The sequence below is a fragment of the Apteryx mantelli genome, chromosome 15 (assembly GCF_036417845.1).
Source record: "Apteryx mantelli isolate bAptMan1 chromosome 15, bAptMan1.hap1, whole genome shotgun sequence".
NCBI classification, from domain to species: Eukaryota; Metazoa; Chordata; class Aves; order Apterygiformes; family Apterygidae; genus Apteryx; species Apteryx mantelli.
Genome location: NC_089992.1, coordinates 18,893,425 through 18,916,802, shown reverse-complemented (window position 1 = coordinate 18,916,802; position 23,378 = coordinate 18,893,425). Strand labels below are relative to the sequence as shown.

The window sequence follows — 23,378 nt, the reverse complement described above, 5'->3', positions numbered from 1 at the left end:
TTTCAAGACTAACTCTGAGTGCAAGGTATTGGTAACTAAGAAAGTGCCATGCATTGGGTTTCTTTCATGTCTCCTCCTGTAACTAATGTGCATCTCTCTTCCTGTGACCCAGAATCTGGGATATATCCCTGTTTCAGGGAGCACTTGTATTTGCTGCATGGTTTCCTTGCCATCAGCCAGAGATGTATGGGAATCCTCGATCAGTCACAAGCAAGAGTATATTGCTTGGGTGTTTTTTGTGATATCAGAAACTCTAGAGCTCTGTGAGGCTTCATATCATAATGGCAGGATATTTTTGATGATAATTCCATAATGCATAAGAAATTCATCTCTATATAGCTCCTTTTTCAACACTGGTCTTCCTGCTCTTTGTGCGTGCCCTCGCACATGATCTGTGACACTAGTTACGTCAGAATGATCATGCTGCTGGCCAGGATGCATCTGTCTTATGCATCTAAGAAAGGGCATAACCAGGGGTTCAGTGAACTTCAGAAGCGTGGCTCTGTGCGAGGGACTTGTTAGTCTGACTCCGAAGTGGCGTGTACCACCTCAGCTCCATTCACCTCGCTTCAGTTGCTGCATGCATCTGAGACTGGTCATAGGACGTAATGCAGGACACATATGCTGAAAGTATGTTGTTTCCCATATGCAGCTTGCGTGAACACAGCAGATAGCAACTGTCAAGCTTGTCTAGAATCATGTTTTCTTCATCTTGAAGACACTTGATATAGCTTATATAACCATGTGCAGTTAAAACTGAGTATTTAGACAAATTACATAATTTAAAGCAGTACAAGTATATGGTGGGAAGAATTAATGAGCATTTATTGTAAGTGCATCTGTTGTTGTTGTTTTTTTCCTGGAGGTAGGTTAAACTGCTTGAAAGCAATGTTTGGTTTATCGCTAGGAGATATTTAATGACTTCCAACTAGTGAGAGCTAGTAAACTCATGAGCAATCCAGGTCTAATATATAACTTTTTTATAGCAGTGGATTATCCTTTAGTGCCCTATGTGACTGCCAAATTAATAGACATTCTTTCTCTTTAGCTTTGGTAAAGGCAGGTCAGACTAAATGTATGTTTACAATATACACTGAAGAACTGCCTAAGCTGAAAATTGAAAAGAGCTGGTGTTTATTGCATGGGGATCAGAGTATGACTCCTTGCTGCCAAGAAAAAAAAAAAAATGGAAAACTAATTTCAAGGTTCAGGATTAATTTTCTGTCAAATTGACAGAAGAGATCCTACACTGGAATACATTAAGCACAAGTGTAGCAGTGTCTCTATCTGTTCCTTTCAGTGTGGAAGTTATTTTGATTCCATGGTTCCATAACAGGAGCATTAAAAGTGTCTCTGAATCTGTCTTAAATATCTACAGATATATCCTTTACAAAAAAAAGTTTCCCATTAACATCACTAATTTTTGCCAATGACCTTCTCCTGAATGTGTGTTTTTCATCTCCCCTACAGTAATTGCTCAGAAATGATTGTCATATAAGGAGCTGGCTATGGCAAACCGGAAACATCAAAGCACTGCCACCACCATGCTGGATCACAGGGTGCGAGCCTGCCCTACTTCCTCTCACAGCAGGGAGCCCGAAAATGAGGAGAGTGACCTTCCTATTGAAGATTATGCAGCAAAGGAGGCAGAGCTCACAACCCCGGGACAGGGAAGTCCTACTCCTGTGCACCACGAGTGCAATGATCATAGTGGAGATGGTGACTCCAGCTCTGACTATGTGAATAACACCTCTGAGGAGGAGGACTATGATGAAGGCTTGCCAGAAGAGGAGGAAGGTATCACATATTACATTAGATACTGTCCAGAGGATGACAGTTACCTGGAAGGAATGGACTGCAATGGGGAGGAGTATGCTCCCCATGAAGAGCACCACGTTGAAACAGATGAATGTCAGGAAGCTGTAGAAGAAGAATGGGCTGAAAGTAAAATCCAGCACCAAGATGAAAACGAGGTGACAGACAGGCAAGAGTGGCAGGAAGGTCAGGAGAATGGTGCTCAGATTTTGGAGGATGAAGTGTCATCTTTGGAGATTCAGGACCAAGAAGAAAACATACAATATTGTCAAAGTGAAGGTGGCTATCCGGACTATTACCCAGCAGAGGCTAATGGAAATTCACAGGGGATATCACCGTACCACTCTAGAAAAGAGGATGCAGAGCTGGAAGAGCAGGAAGAGGACATTGACCAGATAGTAGCAGAAATCAAAATGAGTATGAGCATGAGCAGCATTAATAGCACAGCTGAAATGAGTCCAGAGCACACTGGGACTGAAAGCTTGCCACATGACTATAAGGAGACTTGTCCCAAAGGAGAAGCCGTTCACAGTGCTAACAGGCATGAGGGGAGGCCAAAATCACTGAATATCCCGTCTGCCTCAAAGCACAGCGGGGATGTGCCGAGAGGCTTTAAAACAAAGTCGCGAACTCCCGAGGACAGACAGAAGTGGCCACAGGAGCAGGTACGAGGTTCTGTTTATGCAGACTGTCAGAGGCACTATGCAAGTGTTGTTCGTTACCTATTTCCAATAGGAACCCAGAGCAATACTTTTACTTTTTTGGTCTCCACTGCATTCTACAGCTACATAATTAAATTGTATTTTTAGAAAAGTATACTGAATGTAGTCAAGTTAAAGAACAAGGAAAGAGGGATTTTGCATAGCAATCAGACAGCTAAGTGAATTATTGGTAAGTTCTGTAAACAAGGTATTCCAGATACATGAGGCAAAACTGGTTTATTTGCACTGTTTTTCCATTCTGTAACTTTTCTGCAGTGACACTAGAAATGAATTTAAAGTTGAGGGTGAGCACTGAGATAGGTGAGGAAATTTATTTCCAGTAAGAGCTCCTCTTCCATTGCTTTAGTGGCTGGTTACCTTTAATTCCTCTTATTTGCAATAGAATGAATGACAAGGCTAGGTGCTACGTATATTAAAAAGCAACTACAAGAGGTGCCTGCACATTACTGTGTTTTTGTACTAGATTGGCATATCTTGACCTTGACAGCCACTAACAGTATTCAGTACAGCTAAAAAAAACAACTACACTTGTCAAAGGATTTTGTTGACCCAAGCCTCCCAGCTGCCCTGGTGCATATAACTGTGCTGCTGCTTAATCTCAGTGAAAGCTAAAATGAAAGTTCTGCCTGGGTGGGCAAACACTGTGCTGGGCTCTTTGGTGAGCAAACATTTTTGTTTTCGTATCATCTCACTATGCTGAAAAGAACATCTGATAACAAGTTACATTGAAAAACCATCAAAACCGCCTTATAAGTACAGTGCAAGTAAGAAAGCTTTGCTAAACTTAGTAGTTTCAAGATTTTACTTTCATTATAAATATGATGAAAGAATAAACTGGTTCCATTGACACTTGAAAACATTGGGACTTGTCTGCTGTTAGTCAGACATTTGGATTATATTAATCAAATTTAAAGCAAAGATACAATTTTAGAAAGTTCAGGAGCAAATGTGAAATGGATGCATTTTATTGTTAAAGTCTCTTTAAAAACCTAAGTAGGAGGACTGTAGGCTAATGCTAGGGCAGTAATATCTTATTTAAATGATCTCTTTGCATTCATTTGGTAGATGTAATCTGAAGTTTAATTTTAGAAGTGTAAGGAACTTCTATAGAAGTATTTGCATGCCATACTTGTTCTCTCAAAAATTCAAAATGGGGTACATATTCCTTTTCAGTGTGTGCAAACAATTATTTTTACTGAGAACCAGAAAGGCAAAGCACAGAAGCAGGGGGGAAAAAATACAAGCTTTACTTGTACCAAAAACACTGTTAAGCAGTTTTATCACAAGAATGGTGTAGATGCTAGTTTATGCCATGCATGATATTTTCCTGTTCTGAGTGCCAGCTAGAGGAATCTGGGGCTTAAGCTCAAGCTTTTCCAGAGGAACAGAAGTACTCGAAGGTGCTTGCTTCTTTAGAGACACATCTAATTCTGTTTGCTTTAAGGTCAGAGAGATTGAAGTTTTGATTTTGCATCACTGACCAAGTGTAAGCAAAGTCTAATTATTAAGTAATATGCAGCTAGATAGTACTTACTTTTATAGTGAATAGAGATGTGCCTAGAAGAGGTAAAGTATATAGCATGTATTTAGATGGTAGACTAGTAGATATGCATTAAGTATTTTTTGTCTTTGAAGTGCTTTATAAAAATTCAGAGGTATAAATTGCATGTTTCTGCTTCATTGAAGCTATCACTAAAGAAAATAAAAATTTAAGTACCCCATGGTTAATACCTTAAAGATAAATTAGCATAAATGATTCTATTAAAACTTGACATTAAAATGTCTAGATTCCTCTGAAAAACAATACAAGGAAAGTCTTAATGTTTAAGTATATGGTGATGAAACAGGTCAACTTTTATTATAATCATGAACAAAAAAGCTTATTAAGGCAGGGGGGATAGCTGCACAGATTTCAGATGCTTACAGCAAGTTTTAAGTATCCATTTTTAAATTCCTTTTTCAAAATTATAATTGGAACCAGACTGTAACTATGTTTAGTGACTGTCTGCCAGCAGAACCATGTTAGCCTGCATGAATTGGGGGTGATGATCTTGCCTGGTTTCAATAGTTATTAGTTACTGGCTGGGAACAAGGGAGCCTGGCCAGGATTTGTTCAGACAGCAACAAACCAGCTTTCTGGTGCAGCACTTCCATTGCTGCTCCCAGGAACGCTGCTGCTCGCAAGTTTTGGGAGCATTTGGAGAATTAAAGGAGTGCTTGAATGAGAAAGCTAGGTAGTGAATTTTTCTGTGCTTGAATAATAAATTGTTATTTCTCCTGGATGATTGCTAATAGAATTCAAAATAAGCTTTCGTTTCAACATCTTTTTGTACTCTTTCAGAGTGTATTTAGCAGGGGTTGAGCCGAGTTGCATTGTACCTTTATTATTCATGTCAGCCTGTGAGTGAGCAGGACTTCTGTAATGCCAGGAAACGGATACAAGTGCCATTGGTCTGAAAACAAACCAGGGGCCCTAGGTACTGCTGAGCTGCCTGTGTGAGCTTTAAGTGCTTTTTCTAGTCAGTCTTGGGCCAATGCTTTAATTTTTTAATAATGGGAAGTGTGCCGCAGCAATTGGTGGCCATTACATGGCAGGCAGCCCCTGTGTCTTTAGTCACTCTTCAGGAAAGCCCACAGACCATTGCCTGGAAGGGACGGAGCATTAAACAATATACAGGATTTCATGCCTTTCTTCAGACAGGAAGAGAGAGAAGAAAGTTTCTCAACCAGAGATATGGTGGTACAGGTATCCATTTCAGCTAAGCACAAAGTGATGAGCAAGCCAGGTAGCAAGACATGGGGGGGAAAAAGAAAAAGCTGTTGGCTGTGGGTGTTCTTACTGAAGACAGAGGACTATATAGGGCTGCAGTGTGTAAAGGTATGCAGCAGCATTCATGACAGGGATACAGGGGCTCACAAAAGGAGACATGAGGGGACTCTCCCCTACCCCCTTCCAAGATGCCGGGAATAAAAGGAAGACTGAAAAGCAAGTCAGATAATCTATGGCAAATGTTTCTTGAATATATCTATCCAAGTAAGACTGGCCCAGTCTTGCAGCATCCGTGCGCCTGCTGTGGGTTGCTTGTCATCCTTAACTCTAAAGTCAGGCTCATTGTGAGGACAGAGAAGCATATGCTAGGACGTAAGTAGTATGTCCAGTATCCATTTCTGCCAAAGTGACTTTTGTACCTCACATGTCCTTAAGTGGACCTTTTAAGATGTGTGTGGGGTCCCACAGAAGGGAGAGCACAGAGATTATCTGTTTTTATTTGGGCCATTCCGTTCCTTCCATGTTTACTGCAAAATGTTTAAGGGATGGATTTGTTTAGTACACTATCTAAATGAACCTGTGTCTCATTTGGGAGAATGTCATAGTCATTATCTTAATTACAATAATTAAAGGTCTGAATTCAGTAAAAGAGGAGGAACCCAGAGCCATTGTGAGTAGGTTTGCACACCAGACTTCTAGTTTGCAGAGGTTTGCCTAGAAGGTTCCAGGTTTTGTCATCTTGCTCGGGTTTTGCCCTTGCTGTAGGCATGCATTGCACGCTACAGACCAGCGTGGCAGGAGCGCCGCAGGGCGCTGTCTTGCCTCCCCAAGCAAGTCTACTTTTACAGATCTGAATGCTTTTACATTAAGCCAAACTGGTATGTGAGTTTCAAAGTTCCTGTAAACAATAACCAAACAGGAATGTACATTTGTGTATTTTTAGGCAATTATTGTCTTGTCCTTAGTTTTGTTTTGTACATATTCCCCTCCTCTTTTCTCCTCCTTCTGCCACCCCTGGGCTGGCAATGCTGGTGCATAAACCTTCAGGTTGGTTTCCAGTAGCAGGCACACAACACACCTTTACCTACCTTTCAAAATCTGGTTACTAACTCATAGCCCAGGATAAATGCTAGTGATTGTCATGCGTGTCAAATATTAAATAACCAGTAGGAAAATGCTATTTTAAAGGCTCCACTGGCCAAGTTTACTTTCAGCAATTAAACACCAGAGGACAGAAATCGCTTCCAAGAAAGATCAAGATTTCCAGAGAACAGAAAACAAACTAAGTATCTCATTTTACTTATGGGTCTTAAACATCCTTGTCCACCCTTGCAAGCTCTGGGAACACAAGAGCTTGGAGGCACACGAGCCCTTGTGAGTAACTAGCTTGAGGGAAGTGCACGAGAGGGTTTGTACAAGGCAAGCCTGGGGGACTACTGGTGTACATTTAGAGGGTATTTTTGCTCCAACTCACTACTTAGTACAACTTATTTCTTGCAGGTTTTCCATGCTTGCATTATTTCAGAAAGGTATTAAGTCTATAGAGTTTGAAGCTGAATAAGAACTTCAATAAAAATACTAAGATCTCCCTCAAACCATGAGTTTTGTTTTTTAATGTAACCTTTTGTCTTAGTCATCTTGAGTCTCAGCCTATTGTTAATGTATCTGACATATAGAAAAGTTTCTTTTGCTTATAACTTTATTTTATAGGTCTCAGCTTCATGCACAGAAGTTGAATATGGTCAAACACCCTATTGACACAGCATTCTCCTGAATTATGACAGTTTTACAGGCAAATTAACCTGACCTAATTGACTTAGGTATCTCTTTGGGTGCGGGAGGGAGAAGAGAGGCTCATTCAACCAATCTTAGCATGCAGCTTCACCAGAAGTTTAACCTGGTGGAAGGTTTCCTAGCAGAGGTTGTTGCTGTTGGTTTGAAGCTTTTTCTTCTTGCAGCGCTCTCATGTTTGTGGGCTGCGGTTTAGCCAGAGCAGTGCTGACGTGGCACACTAGCAAGCAGCCCAGGGACAGGTCTGCCAGGTGGGAAGCAGGGGCAGGCTGTCACAGCTGAGCATGTCCCACAACACAACATGAACATGGGCCCAGCCTGCAAGGCGCCAGCACTTGCCTCTGGCATGGCAGTGGGGCCCCGGCACAGCCTGGCCTGGGCTGCCACACTCCACCAGCGCTCATGGCTTGGGTAGCGCCCACTCTTGCGCCTATACAACATCAGGAGGGAATGGGGTGTTGCCAACATTAAATGCACTTCATTTACCTTTAACACTGACCCTGTGTGGGCAGCATAATCAAAGGATGGTGGTGGCAGACAACAGGGAGGAAAAAAGGCAAAAAAACCCCATTAGACTGGCTGAAGTAATACTGATGGAAGTCTCTTGTGCTTAAGGTAACTAATGGGACTTTCTGTTAAAGAGTTACTCCTCTTTGAAACCTCTTACATGGCAAAGTTTGCCATTTTCATCCCAGGTTGAGTCATGCTTTTATGAGATGCTGGCGGGGCCCAAGAACCACAGGATTCCAGCACTTGAGTCTCCACTGTCTCCTTAGCCCTTTGTCTGTCATGTTGCATCCACTTAGACTTCAAACAAACTGCAAACTCCCAAGTACACATTCTCTCCCACCTTCTTCAAACAGATCCATTTCCCTCAAGAATAAGCGATCGATATTTTTTTAAAAGCACTGCCGAAAGGTGCAGGTGAAGGCTGGATGTCAAAAAAAGAGCAGTTTGCCATTATCACTGCTAAGGAGGACCCCAGTGGGCAGCCTGCGTTTCAGTTACGCTGCCTGTGACACATGGATCCTCATTGCTTCCGATTTCTCAATTGTATTTTCAGATCACTGACAGGTTTGAGAAACTAAACAAGTATTGTTGTGCAAACCAGAGGGACCCCAGCAAGTCCTGCACTGCTCGCCAGCCTGCTTCCACCACTTTCATACACACTATGCCCTTCCTCTTTTTCCACATGTACATTCAGAGACAGATTAAACAGTAGCAACTTCTGTGAAATAATATTTCACTAGCTCCTCTATTCTGTCTCAGCTTCGCCCATATCACAGTGCTCTTTCTGCTGTTTGCCCATGCACTAGTGGAACCCAGTATTTTGACTAAAATATTTTTTGAGGCTTATTCCCTTTTCTTGGCATAGACCAATTCTACAGAGCCCAAATTGAGGAGTCTTTTGTCAGTAAGAGATGGAACAGGATGAATGGGAGCAAAGATAAGAAACTGTGACATTTACAGCTGATTGATAGTTAGACATTTTAGAAATAGCAAGCTTACAGCTTGAGAATTCGGCTTTCTATTAATTCAGTCCCAGAGTATTAGGGGATACATTTGAAAGAATTTACAGAAAACACTTAGAGTGAAATAAAGGGTATTAAAAAACAAAACAAAAAATTGTTATATTTTTCCAGTGTATTTTAGCCAGCTGCAGGGCAGAAATATTAGATAGTTCTTACTACAGACTGATCTTCCCCAAACTTAGCAAATGTAAGTAGTTGCTTGGCTCATTTAGCCATTTTTATCTTTCTCAAACAAAACCAGTTTGAGGGGAAAAAAAAAAAAAACAAAAAACAAAAACACACATGCTAACTGGAGGAGTCACAGCTTTTCAGCAATAAGCTCCTGACAACAGAAGACAATTAAAAATAATAAATAAATAAAAGCCTCTTACCTAACTTAAAAAAATACTTAAAGAATTGAGGTAGTAAATAGCAGCTGATGTTTCATCAAAAGCAGTCTATTTTTATCTGTAGCATTAATGATGCTTTTCAGTTTTGTTTTCCATGAAGACCTTTGCATAGAGAAAGAGTATTCGACAGTGGTGTAGACATCATCAAACCAGCAAGGGTGCAAAAAGAATGAAATCCAGTATTCTCAAGAACCATCAGTTTGCATTCATGCTCATGCACTAGATGAGCATTTTATGGCAAGCGCATTTTTTTGCATCTTCTCATGACAGCAGCTACTCTGGCTGCTGTTTGCAGGGCAGAGCACAGCCTGCATGTTTGCACTGCACATATTCATTGCTCTCTGTGAGCCATTGTCTTTTTCTTCTGCTGTCTCTTAACTTTGAGATAAGGAATTTGGTGGCAGAGAGCAAACAAACCCATTTTAATGTGCCGGGCTGATGCAGCAGCCTAGTGAGGTTCTGAGCAGGAATACAGTTTCTCTAAGCCACTGAAGCATGAAAAGTGGCTGTATTAAGATTAAAAAAAATTGAGTTGCTTCTGCTGGGGCAGTATTGAGGCAAAGTGTTAATTTCTCTTTAAAGTGCATGATTTAAGGATAGACCATTCTTGAAGGAAGTTTCCATGAGGAATTTTACACAAAGGTTATGATATGGCCAGGGGTGATTCAAAGACAATTTAAACCATCAAGGTTTTAAGTGCCCTGTTTGAGGATAGCTAGTGATCAGTTCTCATGTACTGAGGTTAAGCATCTGTTATAGGGTCCATTTGAAATTAAGTCCTTTATCAGCAGGGTTTTCACTGTCAAGGTATGAGAAGAAAACATCACATATGTACTGTCATGCCAGCTTCCCTCTATACAAGCAGGGAGGTTAGGGAAGGGATCCCACCCATCTTTCCTGTGCCTCATATCCAAAACTTCCACTGAGAAAGAAAAGCTTGTTGTGCCCAAGACACCAACAGCACTGCAGCTTGAGAAAATACAAGGGAATAGGAAGAGACTGCAAATTTATACTCCAGAATTAAAGATTCAAATCCTTGGTTTCCAGAACAAGGAAGCCATTCCCATCTTATAAAGACATTGAGCAGTGGCTTTTGAAGAGCATGTATTTATTACTAGTATCCAATAAAATAAATAGCCTTCATATAGCCACTCATTTTCCTCTGCACCAGACCCACACAGTACAAAAGAAATCATTGATCATCTTTAATGGCATTTTTAAATATTAAGTTCACTCTAGATATTTCAATTTCAAAAATGGAAGTGCCAGAAAGTATCTAATAAAATTGTTTCAAGCATTTTTTCCTTTTGATAATGCATTTAATAAAAAATAAAAAAAGCATTTCTGACTAATCACACAGAGAATCTCCTGTGGGAAGCTTAAGGCAGAAAGCAGCCAGTGTTCTGCATCACATACGCCTACATGAAGAGGTACCATCCTGCATGGCAGTTTTTCCTCACAAGTCTTATCAAGGCCAGTTCTCAACTTTAAATATATGCAAGGAGAAAAAACCCTTACTTTACATGAACAGTTTTAATATTCACTGAAGTTGGACAGAATATTGAAGTTCTTTTGTGGAATGCTTAGAGCTTCAAACTTACTTTTATTCCTTCTCTTTTGGTAATGCCAGTTCCATACCCTAACTTGACTTCCTTGAAACTATTTCTTTCTGCTAAGAATTCATCCTGTACTTCTGAAATGTGTTTGCACCTCATAAATTAGCACAAGTACTGGAATCTCTGAGTCAGTGAGGTTTGAAGCCTGGCCATTTCTTCCAGTGATTAAAACCAGAAATCCTTCAGCTAATGAAGAACCACCCTGATCTGATCTATGTTTGTAGATGTATTTGCTGGGTCAAATTGCTCCCACTGACAATAGCACGTTACTGCTGATATTATAACCAATGCAGCAGCCCAGTAAGGGTGTATTAAGGAGTTCTCAGCACACATCTCCAGCATCCACAGGAGAAGTTATTTCAGTCATATAGTTTAATAGAAATAGTATCACCCTCATAAAGTGTTGTTACCAGGCTACCACCTCTTAATTCAAGAAAATAACTTACTGCACCTTGACATTTCTCTAGAAACATATTAGTATTTAAATATCAGCAGAAAACATGGTCCAATGATAAACTGTCTTCAGGAACCCATGCTAAAGACTACAGAGGCTGAAACTGAAGTCTTGTCCCTCAGTGACAAACCTAGCATTGCTGATCTGCTCCACCCTTGTTCCAGGGAGAGGAGCAGCAAACCCAGGTGACCAGTTTTAGGCCTGTGGGTTTATTCATGCACTAGGTAACTCCATGACCCAGCCAAGCTCTTACTAGAATCTATCTAGAACATTTCTCTTCCAAAAACCAAAGTAGTCTTCAATGTGGGCATCACCATACATAAGCAGGTAGATTGGTTTCTGAGCACATTGTTTCATAAAACAAACAGCATCACTTGCTAGAAGATTGGCACATATGTGTTATAACCCTAGTTATTCAAGCACTTACAACACAGTAATAAAACCTGACCACACCTCTGAGCCAGGCTCAGTGCTCACTTATCAACCCCTTACCAAAAGGGCTAGCAACTCTGAAAAAAGTTCATCTTTTTCTCCCCCATCAAACAAATCATACCCCAAAAAAGTCAGGAAAGGGCAACCAACCTGCTGGTTTGCAGCAGAAGTTTTCCAGGAGCAAAGAGCACTTCCTCAGGCTGGGCATCACAACCATCACAGCAGTTGCAGTCAAAACTGCAAACCACAGCTGTGAGGAGACCCACACTGCAGAGACAAACCATTGCCTGCAAAGCAGGTGTTAAATAGCTCACAGCACCAAGCAGCTGAGTGAGGGGCTGCAGCTGGGGGGATCTGAGCCTGGGAGGAGTGTGAGGGCACCTGGCCTGGGGAGGCCTAAAGGCCTCCAACGACCTTCAACACCTAAAGGTGGCATTTCCAGCTGCCCCCAGGGCAGCTCATGCTCATGCTCAGGGGCATATGTGTTCGTAACACTAGCACTGTCAGCATTTTGGTAGTCCTTGGGTATCTCCTATTCAGGCTGAGCGTGATGCTGCATGGTTAGTGACAGTCAAAGGGAAAAAACAGTATCTCTTCAGTTTTTGAAACCTTACGAATATTTCTCTCAAATGTGATTTTCTAACTATTGAAATATTTACTTACAACAACAATATAGCCTGTGAGTTCTATAAGAAAACCTGAAGAAAGCAAGCATCAATTAAGATAATTTTATTTGACATTGGTCAGATCACCAGGGAGCATGAACCAGCTTCCAGCCCACACTAAATATCACAATTTATGCTTTCTAAAAATGAATTCACAAAAGAGCCTGGGAAGAGTTCCTTCATCCCTGTTCTGGAAGCATCTGCTTCCATGCACACACCACTACTGGACACGCAACTGCGCATGGGAGGTGCGGACACATCTGCTCTGCACTTCTCACCATTTCTCCTCTGACATCTTCATCAAACACCCTAAGTCTTACAGAAAGAAAAGGAAGCCCCTCTCCTTCTACTTCTTTTTCTCCTTTCCTTCTGGAGTAGCATGTAAACAAGTATTTCTTCAACCCTTATTTTGTAAGGAGTCATTTTAACAGCCCACTTATTTGCAGGGAAAATTTGAGCCCAGAAGGTCTCAGCCTGGTCCAGCTGCCATTACTGATTCGTCCTTACTTCATGCTGCTGCTGAAGGGACATGGGAAGCAGCGTGCTGCAAAGCTAAGAGGACCTCAAGGATGCAAGATTACACTGTTTTTTTGGAGGAAGTGCTCTCAGTAACACCCACCCACCCCTGTCAACACACTTTTTAAGAACAAGGTATTAATAGATCTGCCGGAGATGGAACATTTTTGTGTGCGTAGATGTGCATGAAAGGAAGGGAGGAATTCTGTGTACCTGCGAGTCTGCCTAATTAGAGAGGGGCTCCTAATTGTGTAGAAGAAACACTGGAAGAAAACTTTGTCATCATATACAGAAGCCAAATAGTAAGTGAAAAACATTTATGCTGTTCCTTGTAGAGGTGATGTGATGGATCCCAACTCATCATGGATTCTGCATAGACCTCTCTTATAGCCTTGGAGCCCAGCTAATACACGATAATAATATATACACTACATACGTGACTAGCAAACAATAAACAAGCCTGTTTATATATTCCTAAAGTCTTTCTGAAAATAGCAATTCCAGTAAATTACTGCTATAAATAACACAAAGATGAAATGTCATCCAAATGTTTAGTTATGTTTTCATTATGACTATATGGCATTACATATGCAACTACTACCAAAAAGCATAATTGGTTTTATGATCCCCAGGGATCATAAGTATATAAGCTGAATGAGTACATCTATATATAACTTCTGTGACAGAGACATGTTTCAGTAATGTTCACAGCATGCAGGGTGCACTTAGTAAACCAGTCAACCAATTCTTTCTTGATGTGCAGGTGCATTTTCAGTTCGGTCAAGTGTGTGATAATTAGCCCTGACAGAGCTTTGAAAGTATTAAAATTCTGTTGTATATACTGGAGTTAACATATTTGCTGTCATTCTTTACAGATTAATCTGTTTTCCTTATAGCCATATCATTTTACCTGCTTAAAGTGTACTTGATGTAATCCTACTATTTTAGGGAATAACTTATCATTATTATGCTTGTATTATTAAAAACCTATGGATATTTGTTTATCCACATTAATGTGTTTCACTGCACATCAACACATATTGCTCCCTATTAGTTTAGCCATGAAATATAATTAGATTTCTCTTGTGTCAAACAGAATAGCAATTATAGGCGTGAAGGGATGTAGTAAGCTTCTTCGCTACTGCAACCACCTACACCGGGTACTTGTCAGCGGTCCCCCAAACCTTGGTACTCTGTGTATCATATCCCAGGTGGTCTTTTCTTTCCTAAAACCATGCTTATCACTGGGGTGAATTTTTGCTTTGTGCATGTTGCCTTACCTGAGAATTAGCATTACTGAGCTAATAGCGGTAACATGCCTCCTTCGTTAGCACGTTTCATTGAGCTGACTGAACATTACTTGGAGGGAATGATTTAGCTGAAGAAGAACATGCCGACTTTTCTCCAACCTGTAGCTACACATCGTGTTTGAAAGTCGGAAGGAAGGAGTTATGATGTCCACAGGTAACTTTCACACTGACCCCTTGAAATAACAACACTGGCTCAGTGTTTTGCATTTGCCTAACAATTGTAACTGTAAGATTACTACCAGATTTTATTTGTGAAGTCCTGCAATGGCAGTGGGAGTTAGGCATTCTTCTTTCACATGTAAAGGGGAAACTGAGAAAAAGGAAAGTGAAATGTCCTAAATCATAGAGAAAATTTGCCCCAGAATAAACTCAGTTTTCTAGATTTCTAACAATAAAACTCTGAAGCATGAAAACATCCCATTCTCAGCATGTCCAGAGCACGCACAGGCTCTGTGCCAGCCGGCGTGCTCTCACCTGCATCGGGTTTGGCCAGGAATCCTGCTCCGAGAGTGTTGGGACTGAGTATTGGGACTAGCATTGTATTGGTTAAAAGCTTGACTCAGTGTTTTCCTGATAAAAGGTTTTATATTTTCCTTTTTACATTTCTTCAGAAGCTTGAAACTGGCCTGCCAGCATCCTGTGGATTTGCTTGGCCTAAAATAATGGTGATACCATGAGGTATCTCCCACAAACAGAAAAGCCTATATACAGAGTTAGGATTTGTTTTTCCAGATTTGAGGTGCCTATTCAGACTATTTCAATTTTGTCCAGTATGGAGCATAAACACATGTAAAAATTCTGACTTTCTGGTTTGTGAAAAATTTGAACATTTCAGTATTTGTTTTCATTTTGTATGAAAAATTTTCATTGAAATACAATCATTAGTGTAACTGCTACTTAATAATAATGGAAATGCCATATTATTTACATCAAAGTAGATCTTATATTATAATTAACCAGTTCAATACTTTGATATGAATCTCATATTAGTAAAATGAAAATAAGCTATTTCAAGTGTTACATCACATTATGATTTTTCAGTATCTTTAATGAATATTGCTTGCAAATAAATAAGCACACAGGCAGATACGAACAAAGCAGCTTCATGACAAATAAGTTCCGTCATAAAATAATGAAGAAAATAATAAATATTTCGTATGTTAAAATGTTATGAATTTTTATTCAAATTTTCTGAATGTAATTTAATCTTTTCCCAGAATATTTTTTTTGTTGAAATCTATATAATATTTTTGAATTTATTCAGTTAAAACAGTTTCTGGTGCAAAAATCCTGACCAGCTTTGTGCCATTGACTTGCCCTAAAATCTGTGCTTTGTTTTTGACCTTTTCAGAAGACAAGAGGCTTTGAAAGTCTTTCTCTCTTTTCTCATAGATGTGCAATGGTTTAGAGCAGCCAAGGAAACAACAACGTTCTGACCTCAACGGACCAATAGATAATAATAACACACCCGAGGTAGGTACCTTAGGCCATTGGGCTGCCTGTGTCCCGCGGGGGTCAGGCTTTGAGGAGGGAAGACAAAGACCTCATCGTCAGCTCGCTCTCACACACCCAGGCTTGGCTCTGTTGCTTTTCCTGAACTGGCTGTAAATTCCAGGAGTGCACATACCTAAAGGTCTTTGAACTGTACCCTGACTCCGTTGCTGCCACAATCATTTCCTGTAGCTGTCCTCAGCGTGGGCTCAAGCCTAAAATGCTCTGGTGACATAAAGAAGAGGGAGAGCATTTCAGAAATTCTCTTCTTGGATTATTGGAGAGTAAAAGTAGCATCACAAAGAAACTGGTTGCTGCATCTTTGTGTGTGTGTGTGTGTGTAATGTCATTATTTGAAGCCAAAGGACTGATTAATTCTCAAAGGAATACTCTCTCTTTGAATAACCCCTAGTATCAGCACATCATTCAGTGCTGAGGGCTCAAATGAGTCACAACTGTTTGAGTGGCCTCTGTGGTACGACGGGTCCCTGCTCGGTCAGCCGTGGAGAAGCTGGGGTGATAGGTAGCCCTGCATGTGTCTCTGGAGGCTGGGGCAGAGAAGACGTCTAAGGATGCAGGATGAGGTTATGCTTGAGGCTACACAGAATGAAATGAAATCCAGGCTTAAAAGGAGACGTCTGATATCTCAAAAACGTACAACATATTTAGCCTGTAACATTAATGAGAAGGCACATTTCGGAAGCCTTTTCCTGTAACGGGGAAATCAACCCCTTTCCCGGACCCAGGAGCACCGGAGGAGGCTACTGTGAGATGAGGCTGGGCAGCTTCACTGAGTGCGGGCTGCCCCAGCCCTGCTGCATGCAGGAGTCATGCTAGCTACAGCTGGGGCAGCTTTTATTGACTGACCGAGACTCTTGTTTTGCAAAATGTTGTCAGTTGTTCTTAATCGTAATTTCAGGAAATGATTAATAGGCAGTGTGATCTGGTGCACAAGCTGTGGCTGGCGTTGCTCGCTTGGCACTGACTTCCCAGCTCACTTGTGTTTTCTTCCCCTTCACCCTCTGTGCCCCTCCGCCCCAGCTGATGTTTTGTGTGGCTGTACCTACCTGAAATGCTTTGAGATTTCAGGTAAAAAGCGCTGTGTAACAGGTTGTGCTTAATTAGTATAACATAATATGCTTCGCTATGCTATGCTATGCTATGCTATCTATATAGCAGCTATGCAGAAGTTATACAGAGAAAAGTGAAGATTTTTTAAACAATGCTCAGCTGTTTAAATATAATATGAATTATGCTTCAGTTCGTGAAAATGATTTTGTTACATTTATACCATATGTTATTTTTATTTCCTAACAGACAAAGAAAGTGTCTTCATTTCCAAGTTTTGTTGATGGTAAGTTTTACATGGTTTATAGTTAAAGTAGTATAAAACAGAAGCAAGTGTTTTAATATATTTTAAAAGAGTCAAATCCTAAAAACTAGTCACACACAACACAAGGTAACTGAAAAGTTTATTAAATAAACAACTAAGAACTATTTCTATTCAGCATATAGCATATGTAGAAGCATGTCATACTTTCATCCCCACCTGTGGCAATGGGAGCCCGGTGGCGATAAGCAGGAGGAGCTCTGGGAAGAATTAAAGTGGAGATGGAGACAGCTACCGACCCAGAAGGGGGCACAAGGGGGTAAGAGGGGCCGCAGGAGAGGGGCGGTTTGCGACGATGTGTATCGGTATTTATCCAGGGAGCACAGTGCTCAGGAGGGAGTCACTCAGCTGTTGAGAGCAGCCCCGGGTCGCCTGCCAGGGGTACCACTATTGCAGCCTGGGAATCCCAGCTGCAGGCACAAACCGAGAGGATCTCCTCGTCTAAGAAAAAACTGGTAATCCAAAATGAAGAAAATGGGGAACATACTTTCCTTTCTTTAGCAGAACCATGTGTTTATGTGTTTCTTCAGTTGTCTATGGATCAAAGAATGTTAATGTTTTTCAGTATAATCTCCTTCAGTCTCTGTCCATCTTCTCCTTGCTTTAATAAATTGACCTAAAATATTTTTCTCCAAACAGAAGGAAAACATGTAATAGCAGTGCAGGGGAGATTGAAGAACTCTGTATGGGGAAAATACATAGAGCTCTTTCTACAAAGGAGGTGTCTACACCATAAAACGAGCAAAGGCAATGGGGAACTTCTAGAGATCTGGACCCTTTGACCTGCCCTGATGTACTCTTTTCCCTGCAATGGGAACGATAAATGAATGTTAAAAATTTGATTTCTAATGCCCACCTCGAGAAAACCTTACTGCCATTTAGAATAATACACCTGTTCAATACATTTTTTCCCTTATTCCCTGATCTCATCAGGTTGACTAGCAGCTTCTGTTTTCAGTCATTTCCTTCAAGAGCCAGAGCTAATGGAAAATTCAAAGATTGCCCCCTTTTCATAGATTGACATCTGAAGGAAATTACACATAACACTTGGCATGTACTGGCTAACAGGCCCTAAATAGAGGTAAATTAAATACATTCCCCAGAGGCAGAGGAGTCAAGAAAGCAAGCCGATCCTTTGTAATAAGCAGCTACTGATTGTAGAGTGGACAACAATAAAGGGAAGACAGCATGATTGGAGCAATTTTTAAAAAAAGCCAGAAAATTTAAGTAACACTTCTCAGCACTTGCAGATAAAAATCACGTTTTCATTTTATTGGGATAAAAAGGTGATGTCTTTTTCTTTTTTAACAATCAGTTCACTACTCCTCTGTCGGAAAGGGGTCAGTGTGCACTTTAAGATAGCATAAAACTTTTTTTTTTTTTTAGTTAAATCATTTTTATTTTCTGATGTTTTTCTTGAATAGCATAGTATGAGAGGATAAGCTGTCTGTTGTTTTCCTTCTATTGCAGGTATTATATAGCATTTTCTAATATAAGGAAGTATATAGCTCATCAGGAGCTTGTGATAGGTAATAACACTGCTCTGTGAATCCAAAGAAGAAACACAATTTTTATTATTAATTTGTACTTAGATTCTCAAAGGGAACAGGGGCCCCACTGAACACAAGAAAAGAGTCTGCCAGCTAACGCTGCGTGTTTGCCTGTTCTTCACTGAGCTTTGATGGAGATACCACAACAGTATTCTGGTCAGCATTTAACTGCACAAGTACACACTTACAGCAAGACTCCTTAACTACAGGAGCTATATTTACAGCTGTATGAATGCACAATATTTTTGCATATGAAGTATGGACATAAAAACAGGCATAAAAATACTGGGAATGTGTCCCCTTGCTATTATAATTGTTATCATAATTGCTATTTGCTATTATAATTGTTTCAGTAGTAGTACTGTTACAGGCTTGTAGTGGTAATTAGTGCTGTGTTCAGGGGTTGTGGCTTTTTTCCTGTCTCTTTTTGGCCTGTCACCACAAGTCCAATTCCCCTGCACAGTCACAACCGTGGTGGAATAGAAAAAGCAGCCGAAATATGGAACTGGTAGAGAGGCACGCTGCATGGTGACGTGTCCTGTGTCCATTTGTTTCATCCTCATGCAAAGTCTTTTTCTGGCAGTGCCGGGCACCCTGAGGACTCAGTGACTTCATGGGGTGTGAGGCTGCTCAGCAGCAAGCTGAAAGCGCTTCTGTGCTCTGAGTGCAGTCCCTAAAGACTGTCTGACTCTTTGGTTAACATGTGATTTTTAGATAGATATATATTTAAAAGTCCCTAAGAGATTTTTAAATTCAGTTATGCTGAGTTATTGAATGAGTATTCTTTTTCTTTTTTTATGAATACAAAAAATAATTTAAATTTAAAAATGTTTAGACATAGTCTACTGACATAGTCTACTGATCTAGAAATATGTTTATTGTATGCTCATTCCATTAATAGATTAGCAGAAAACCAAGTAACCTCTATTACACTGATAAGATATTGCAGAAATTTACAGGTAAATTTTTCAGAAACAGTAATCTAATTTCTAAATATCAATAGCCAATACAAAATCCTAATCTTTGTTCAAGCCAAACTCATCTTCAACTTTCAAATGTATTTCTTTCTTGTTCCCTTCCTCATCAGTAGGCCTTACACTTGCTTACAGTCAAGGGCACGCTTAAGTGCTCTGATGAACTGGGACCTCAGCCAAGTCTGCATTTTTATATTACTTAAAGCTGTCACAGAAAGGGGGAGAAAAAAAAAAACAACATTTGGGTAACCCAGCTTGACCCTGGCAATTTTCAATACCATTCCTTACATCCTTCCAACAGATGTTTTATCTTACCTGACAGTTGCTTCCATTTCCTTCGTGATGGGAAGTGTATGTTGGAAATGTTTTCTGCCCAGCATGCTTTCAGCTTTTTGTATTAGCTACTGCTATAAGCATTTTAAAATGCTGTTGTGGGAGCTATGCAGTTTGCCAGGATTTGTTGCTGGTATAATGGTTCTGCAAGAATCACTTGCTAATGCTATAAAGAGATGGTGAGGCTATATATTAAAAAAAAAAGTAGACTTTAAAGAATCCAAATAAATATAATCCTAAAATAATAAAATTGCTTAAAATCCCAGGTTATTTCCATTTTCGAGAAGTTTTAAAGACAAATTAGTAAAAAAACATTTTTGCTGTCACAGAACTGCCAAGACACGAGAAGAATTCCTCGTTCCCTTTGTAATACTCACTAATTTCCCAGACCCCTGAGGTAGGCTACGGATTACTGTTTCATGCTCTGAGATGCTAATAGTGTATGTATACACACAAATATATCTCCAAAGTTGTGTCTTTGAAAGGAAGGTGCCTTTGACATAGCCTACTAGTGGTTTGGAAATCACAAAAAATGTCTTTCTCAAAGATGCACAAAGCACAGCTGTAACAGGAGCTTTTGAGATAGAAAGGAAGTAGACTAAGGGACTGATATGTTTGAAATAACCAGCACAGCTTTTTTTGCTGGCAAATCCTGCAACAATATACATTAGAGTTTTGGTCTTTGCTTGACATACTAACAACTGTAAAAGAATCAAGAATTCCAATTTTATTTCGCTTCATACACAAAAAAAATGCAAGAAAGTTAATCTAAATTAACTGTTAAAGAGGCTAGTTAAACTGATTTAAACATTACATGGACAACCATATTTCAGAGTTAAAGCAACCTTGATTCGATTTAGCCTGATTTACTTGGCCTGAAGTGAATGAAGGTAAACTAAAGACATTTTAATTTTAGATGAGAGTGTTGCTGCAGGTATCTAATGAAGTTTAACTAATCCACATTAAATTCACATCCTTAATTAATTTCCCTCTTTGCTACTCTTGAAACAAGGTATCCACATGATGCAATATTACTGTGTTTTGTTGCATGCTGAAAGAGCTGGCAATGTATGAGAGTTTTAGGCCTGAAAAGACATTACCTGAATAACATCAAAAAAGGTACTATGTAAAATACATCATCCACCTACCGAAAAAAGTAATGGTGCAAAGATTTAAGCAAATGGGATAAGCGCTATAGCAAGGGGAGTTCTTGTGGAATTTTCATTTTGTTTGATTTCATTCAATCAATTAGCACTGCAGAACAAGGATGGTATTTCGAGATATTGAAAGACTTGGCCTTCATGAAGCGTTTCAGTGACTTGTTTAATTAGTAGATTCCCAAGGATTTGATTGAAATTTCTCACATTTTAAGTGGAAAGAGGTTTCTTGCACTTTCAGTGGAGATATTGTCATGCTATTTTTTATTCTTCCAGTACACTGGGAATTTCATATTTCACGGAATTCTATTCTGAGTTATAATGAAGATCCAGACCATTGCTGGATTGTGATTGAAAGCAAAATCTGTCCTCCTGTTGTATATAATTATCCTTTGGAGGGTTGAAACTGCAGTGTTTCCTAGCAAAACAAATAGCTCCATTTTGTGTGAGTGGTGTTAGTGTTAGGTCTCTGAAGAGTGTAGGGCTGTTAGGCTGTTTGTTTTTTTTAATGTACTTTGATTACTGCATTACAAAGACTGGTTTGTTTTGCTGAGGGCTGACATTTACAGCAAGCGAATGTGAGATCTGCATGGATGTATAGAAGGCAGCAGCATTTCCTGAAGAAGAAAGTTAGTTGTTTTAATCAAATTTATTTTCTGTTGAAAGACTGTTTGTCTAAATTCAAACAGGAAAACAAGGGATAGAAGTGCTCATTAAGGGATATATGTGTAAAGCACTATTTCAGAGAATTTCATCAATGTAGCATTTCACTTATTTTTCCTAGTCCACATATTAATCTTCCATGCTCAATTGATTATAAAGAAGTCAAACAAATTCACTGTACCAGAAAACTTTTTTTTAATTAGCATCTCCATTCAGTGTCCTTTTCCTCCTCACACATGTAATGGATGTCCTTCAAGAAAAGGTGTTAGCAGCTTGGCAAGTTGATACGGCTCAAAGCAAATTCCTTTTATAAAACTGTTGGGGAACAGAGTATTTACAGCCAAGGGATTTGAGCCAAAGCGTGGAACAACTGCTCTTTAGTGTTGATCTAATCAAGCTAGATATCAAGCTTAGCGGCTGAATAAAAGGGATGAGTATAGCCCCAGTACAGTAAAAATACCATCCTTTATTCATCTTCTCTTTTCCCTGCCCTCTCTTTTTCATTCTCGAAAAGGATGAAGAACAACTTGCGAAATACAAGCTAATGTGAGATTCACACCAAAGTCACTGTGTAATTAATACTAGGCACATGCAAAGGTATTCTGTTGAATCAAGGCTAAATTTAAAAATATATCAAGATGTTTTTAAGTTTCACTATTTTCCTCTCTTTTTTACATCAAATTTTTCTTAATCTTTCCATATGCTTCTTTTCTATAACTGCCCCTGGTGACTGCCCTGCTCTCAGAGGAAAAGGCTGTATGACCTGTTGTACAGGTGCCACTGCTGGCCTGTCAATGTTGTATTGAACCGTTGTACTGAACAGTGTGTTTCTTGGTTTATATTATCTATACCAGCCTGAGAACCATATTTCTCTGTCAGTGCCAGATTTAGGCCTTGCACATCACTAAACAACATCAAGATACCTACTTATGCCTCTCATTTCTTAATCTTTCTTAAATGTTAAGTTTAATGGTGGACCTTTGCTAAAGCAAAGTCCACCTTTGTCCCCATTGCAATAAGTATTTCTGCCTGAGTTAATGCTTGCATACGTCTTCAAACATCTTGGCAACTCCAGTTTCCTAGAGTTTTCCTTTAGAATTCCACAATCAAAACATTACACAGTGTTTGAAATACTGGATGTTTGGTCTATATGTTTTGGTGAAATAATTATAGGAAAAACTCGGTTTATTTTGCACTGGATTTCTTCTTCTAATTAGTATTAGAAAGGGCATTAGGAAAAGGTTGCTCCAGCCATAACGCCCTTCATTCTGTTGTTGGTCTCAGTGCTGGCCGTGGTGAGGTGGTAACCGTGCCGTGTCCTTCAGTTCCAGGGCCCTGCGAGCCCGAGGACCTCATCGATGGGATCATCTTCGCGGCCAACTACCTGGGCTCCACCCAGCTGCTCTCCGAGCGAAACCCTTCCAAAAACATACGCATGATGCAGGCCCAGGAGGCAGTGAGCCGCGTGAAGGTAGGGACTGGTACGGTCTGTGGCATACGCTCTGATCCATTGAGAGCTGATCTCCAAACACGAGGGGATCTGCAGCTTCAAACCTATCGTGTAGTATAGGCCTGGCACTCTAAATGTCATCCCACCTTCCAGTGCTTAATATTAAAATACGTGCAGCATCTCTGAGAAACAGAATCTAAATTATTCCAGAGGCAATTTGAAATTGTTTGAAAGCTGTATGAGGAATTTCAGGATTACAGACAAATTGCAGATTGTAATTAGAAAATATTCCAATAGCAAAGCACAGGATATTTGTTTGACTGGGGTTTTCCTGTCATGTCATTAAATCTTTTAACTT

The 23,378-nt window shown here is 40.0% G+C and overlaps 1 protein-coding gene across 2 annotated transcripts in view; it reads left to right on the top strand.

Annotated features, from left to right (window-relative positions):
* APBA2 (amyloid beta precursor protein binding family A member 2) overlaps window positions 1-23,378 on the top strand; it is a 114,916-nt gene that overhangs the window by 65,114 nt on the left and 26,424 nt on the right. For both annotated transcript variants that reach the window (XM_067305307.1, XM_067305306.1), the window contains exons 2-5: window positions 1,471-2,480; window positions 15,405-15,485; window positions 16,821-16,857; window positions 22,896-23,041. In XM_067305307.1, coding sequence (XP_067161408.1) covers window positions 1,509-2,480; window positions 15,405-15,485; window positions 16,821-16,857; window positions 22,896-23,041 — 1,236 coding nt within the window. In that variant the 5' untranslated portion in view covers window positions 1,471-1,508. The remainder of the gene's footprint in view (window positions 1-1,470; window positions 2,481-15,404; window positions 15,486-16,820; window positions 16,858-22,895; window positions 23,042-23,378) is intronic.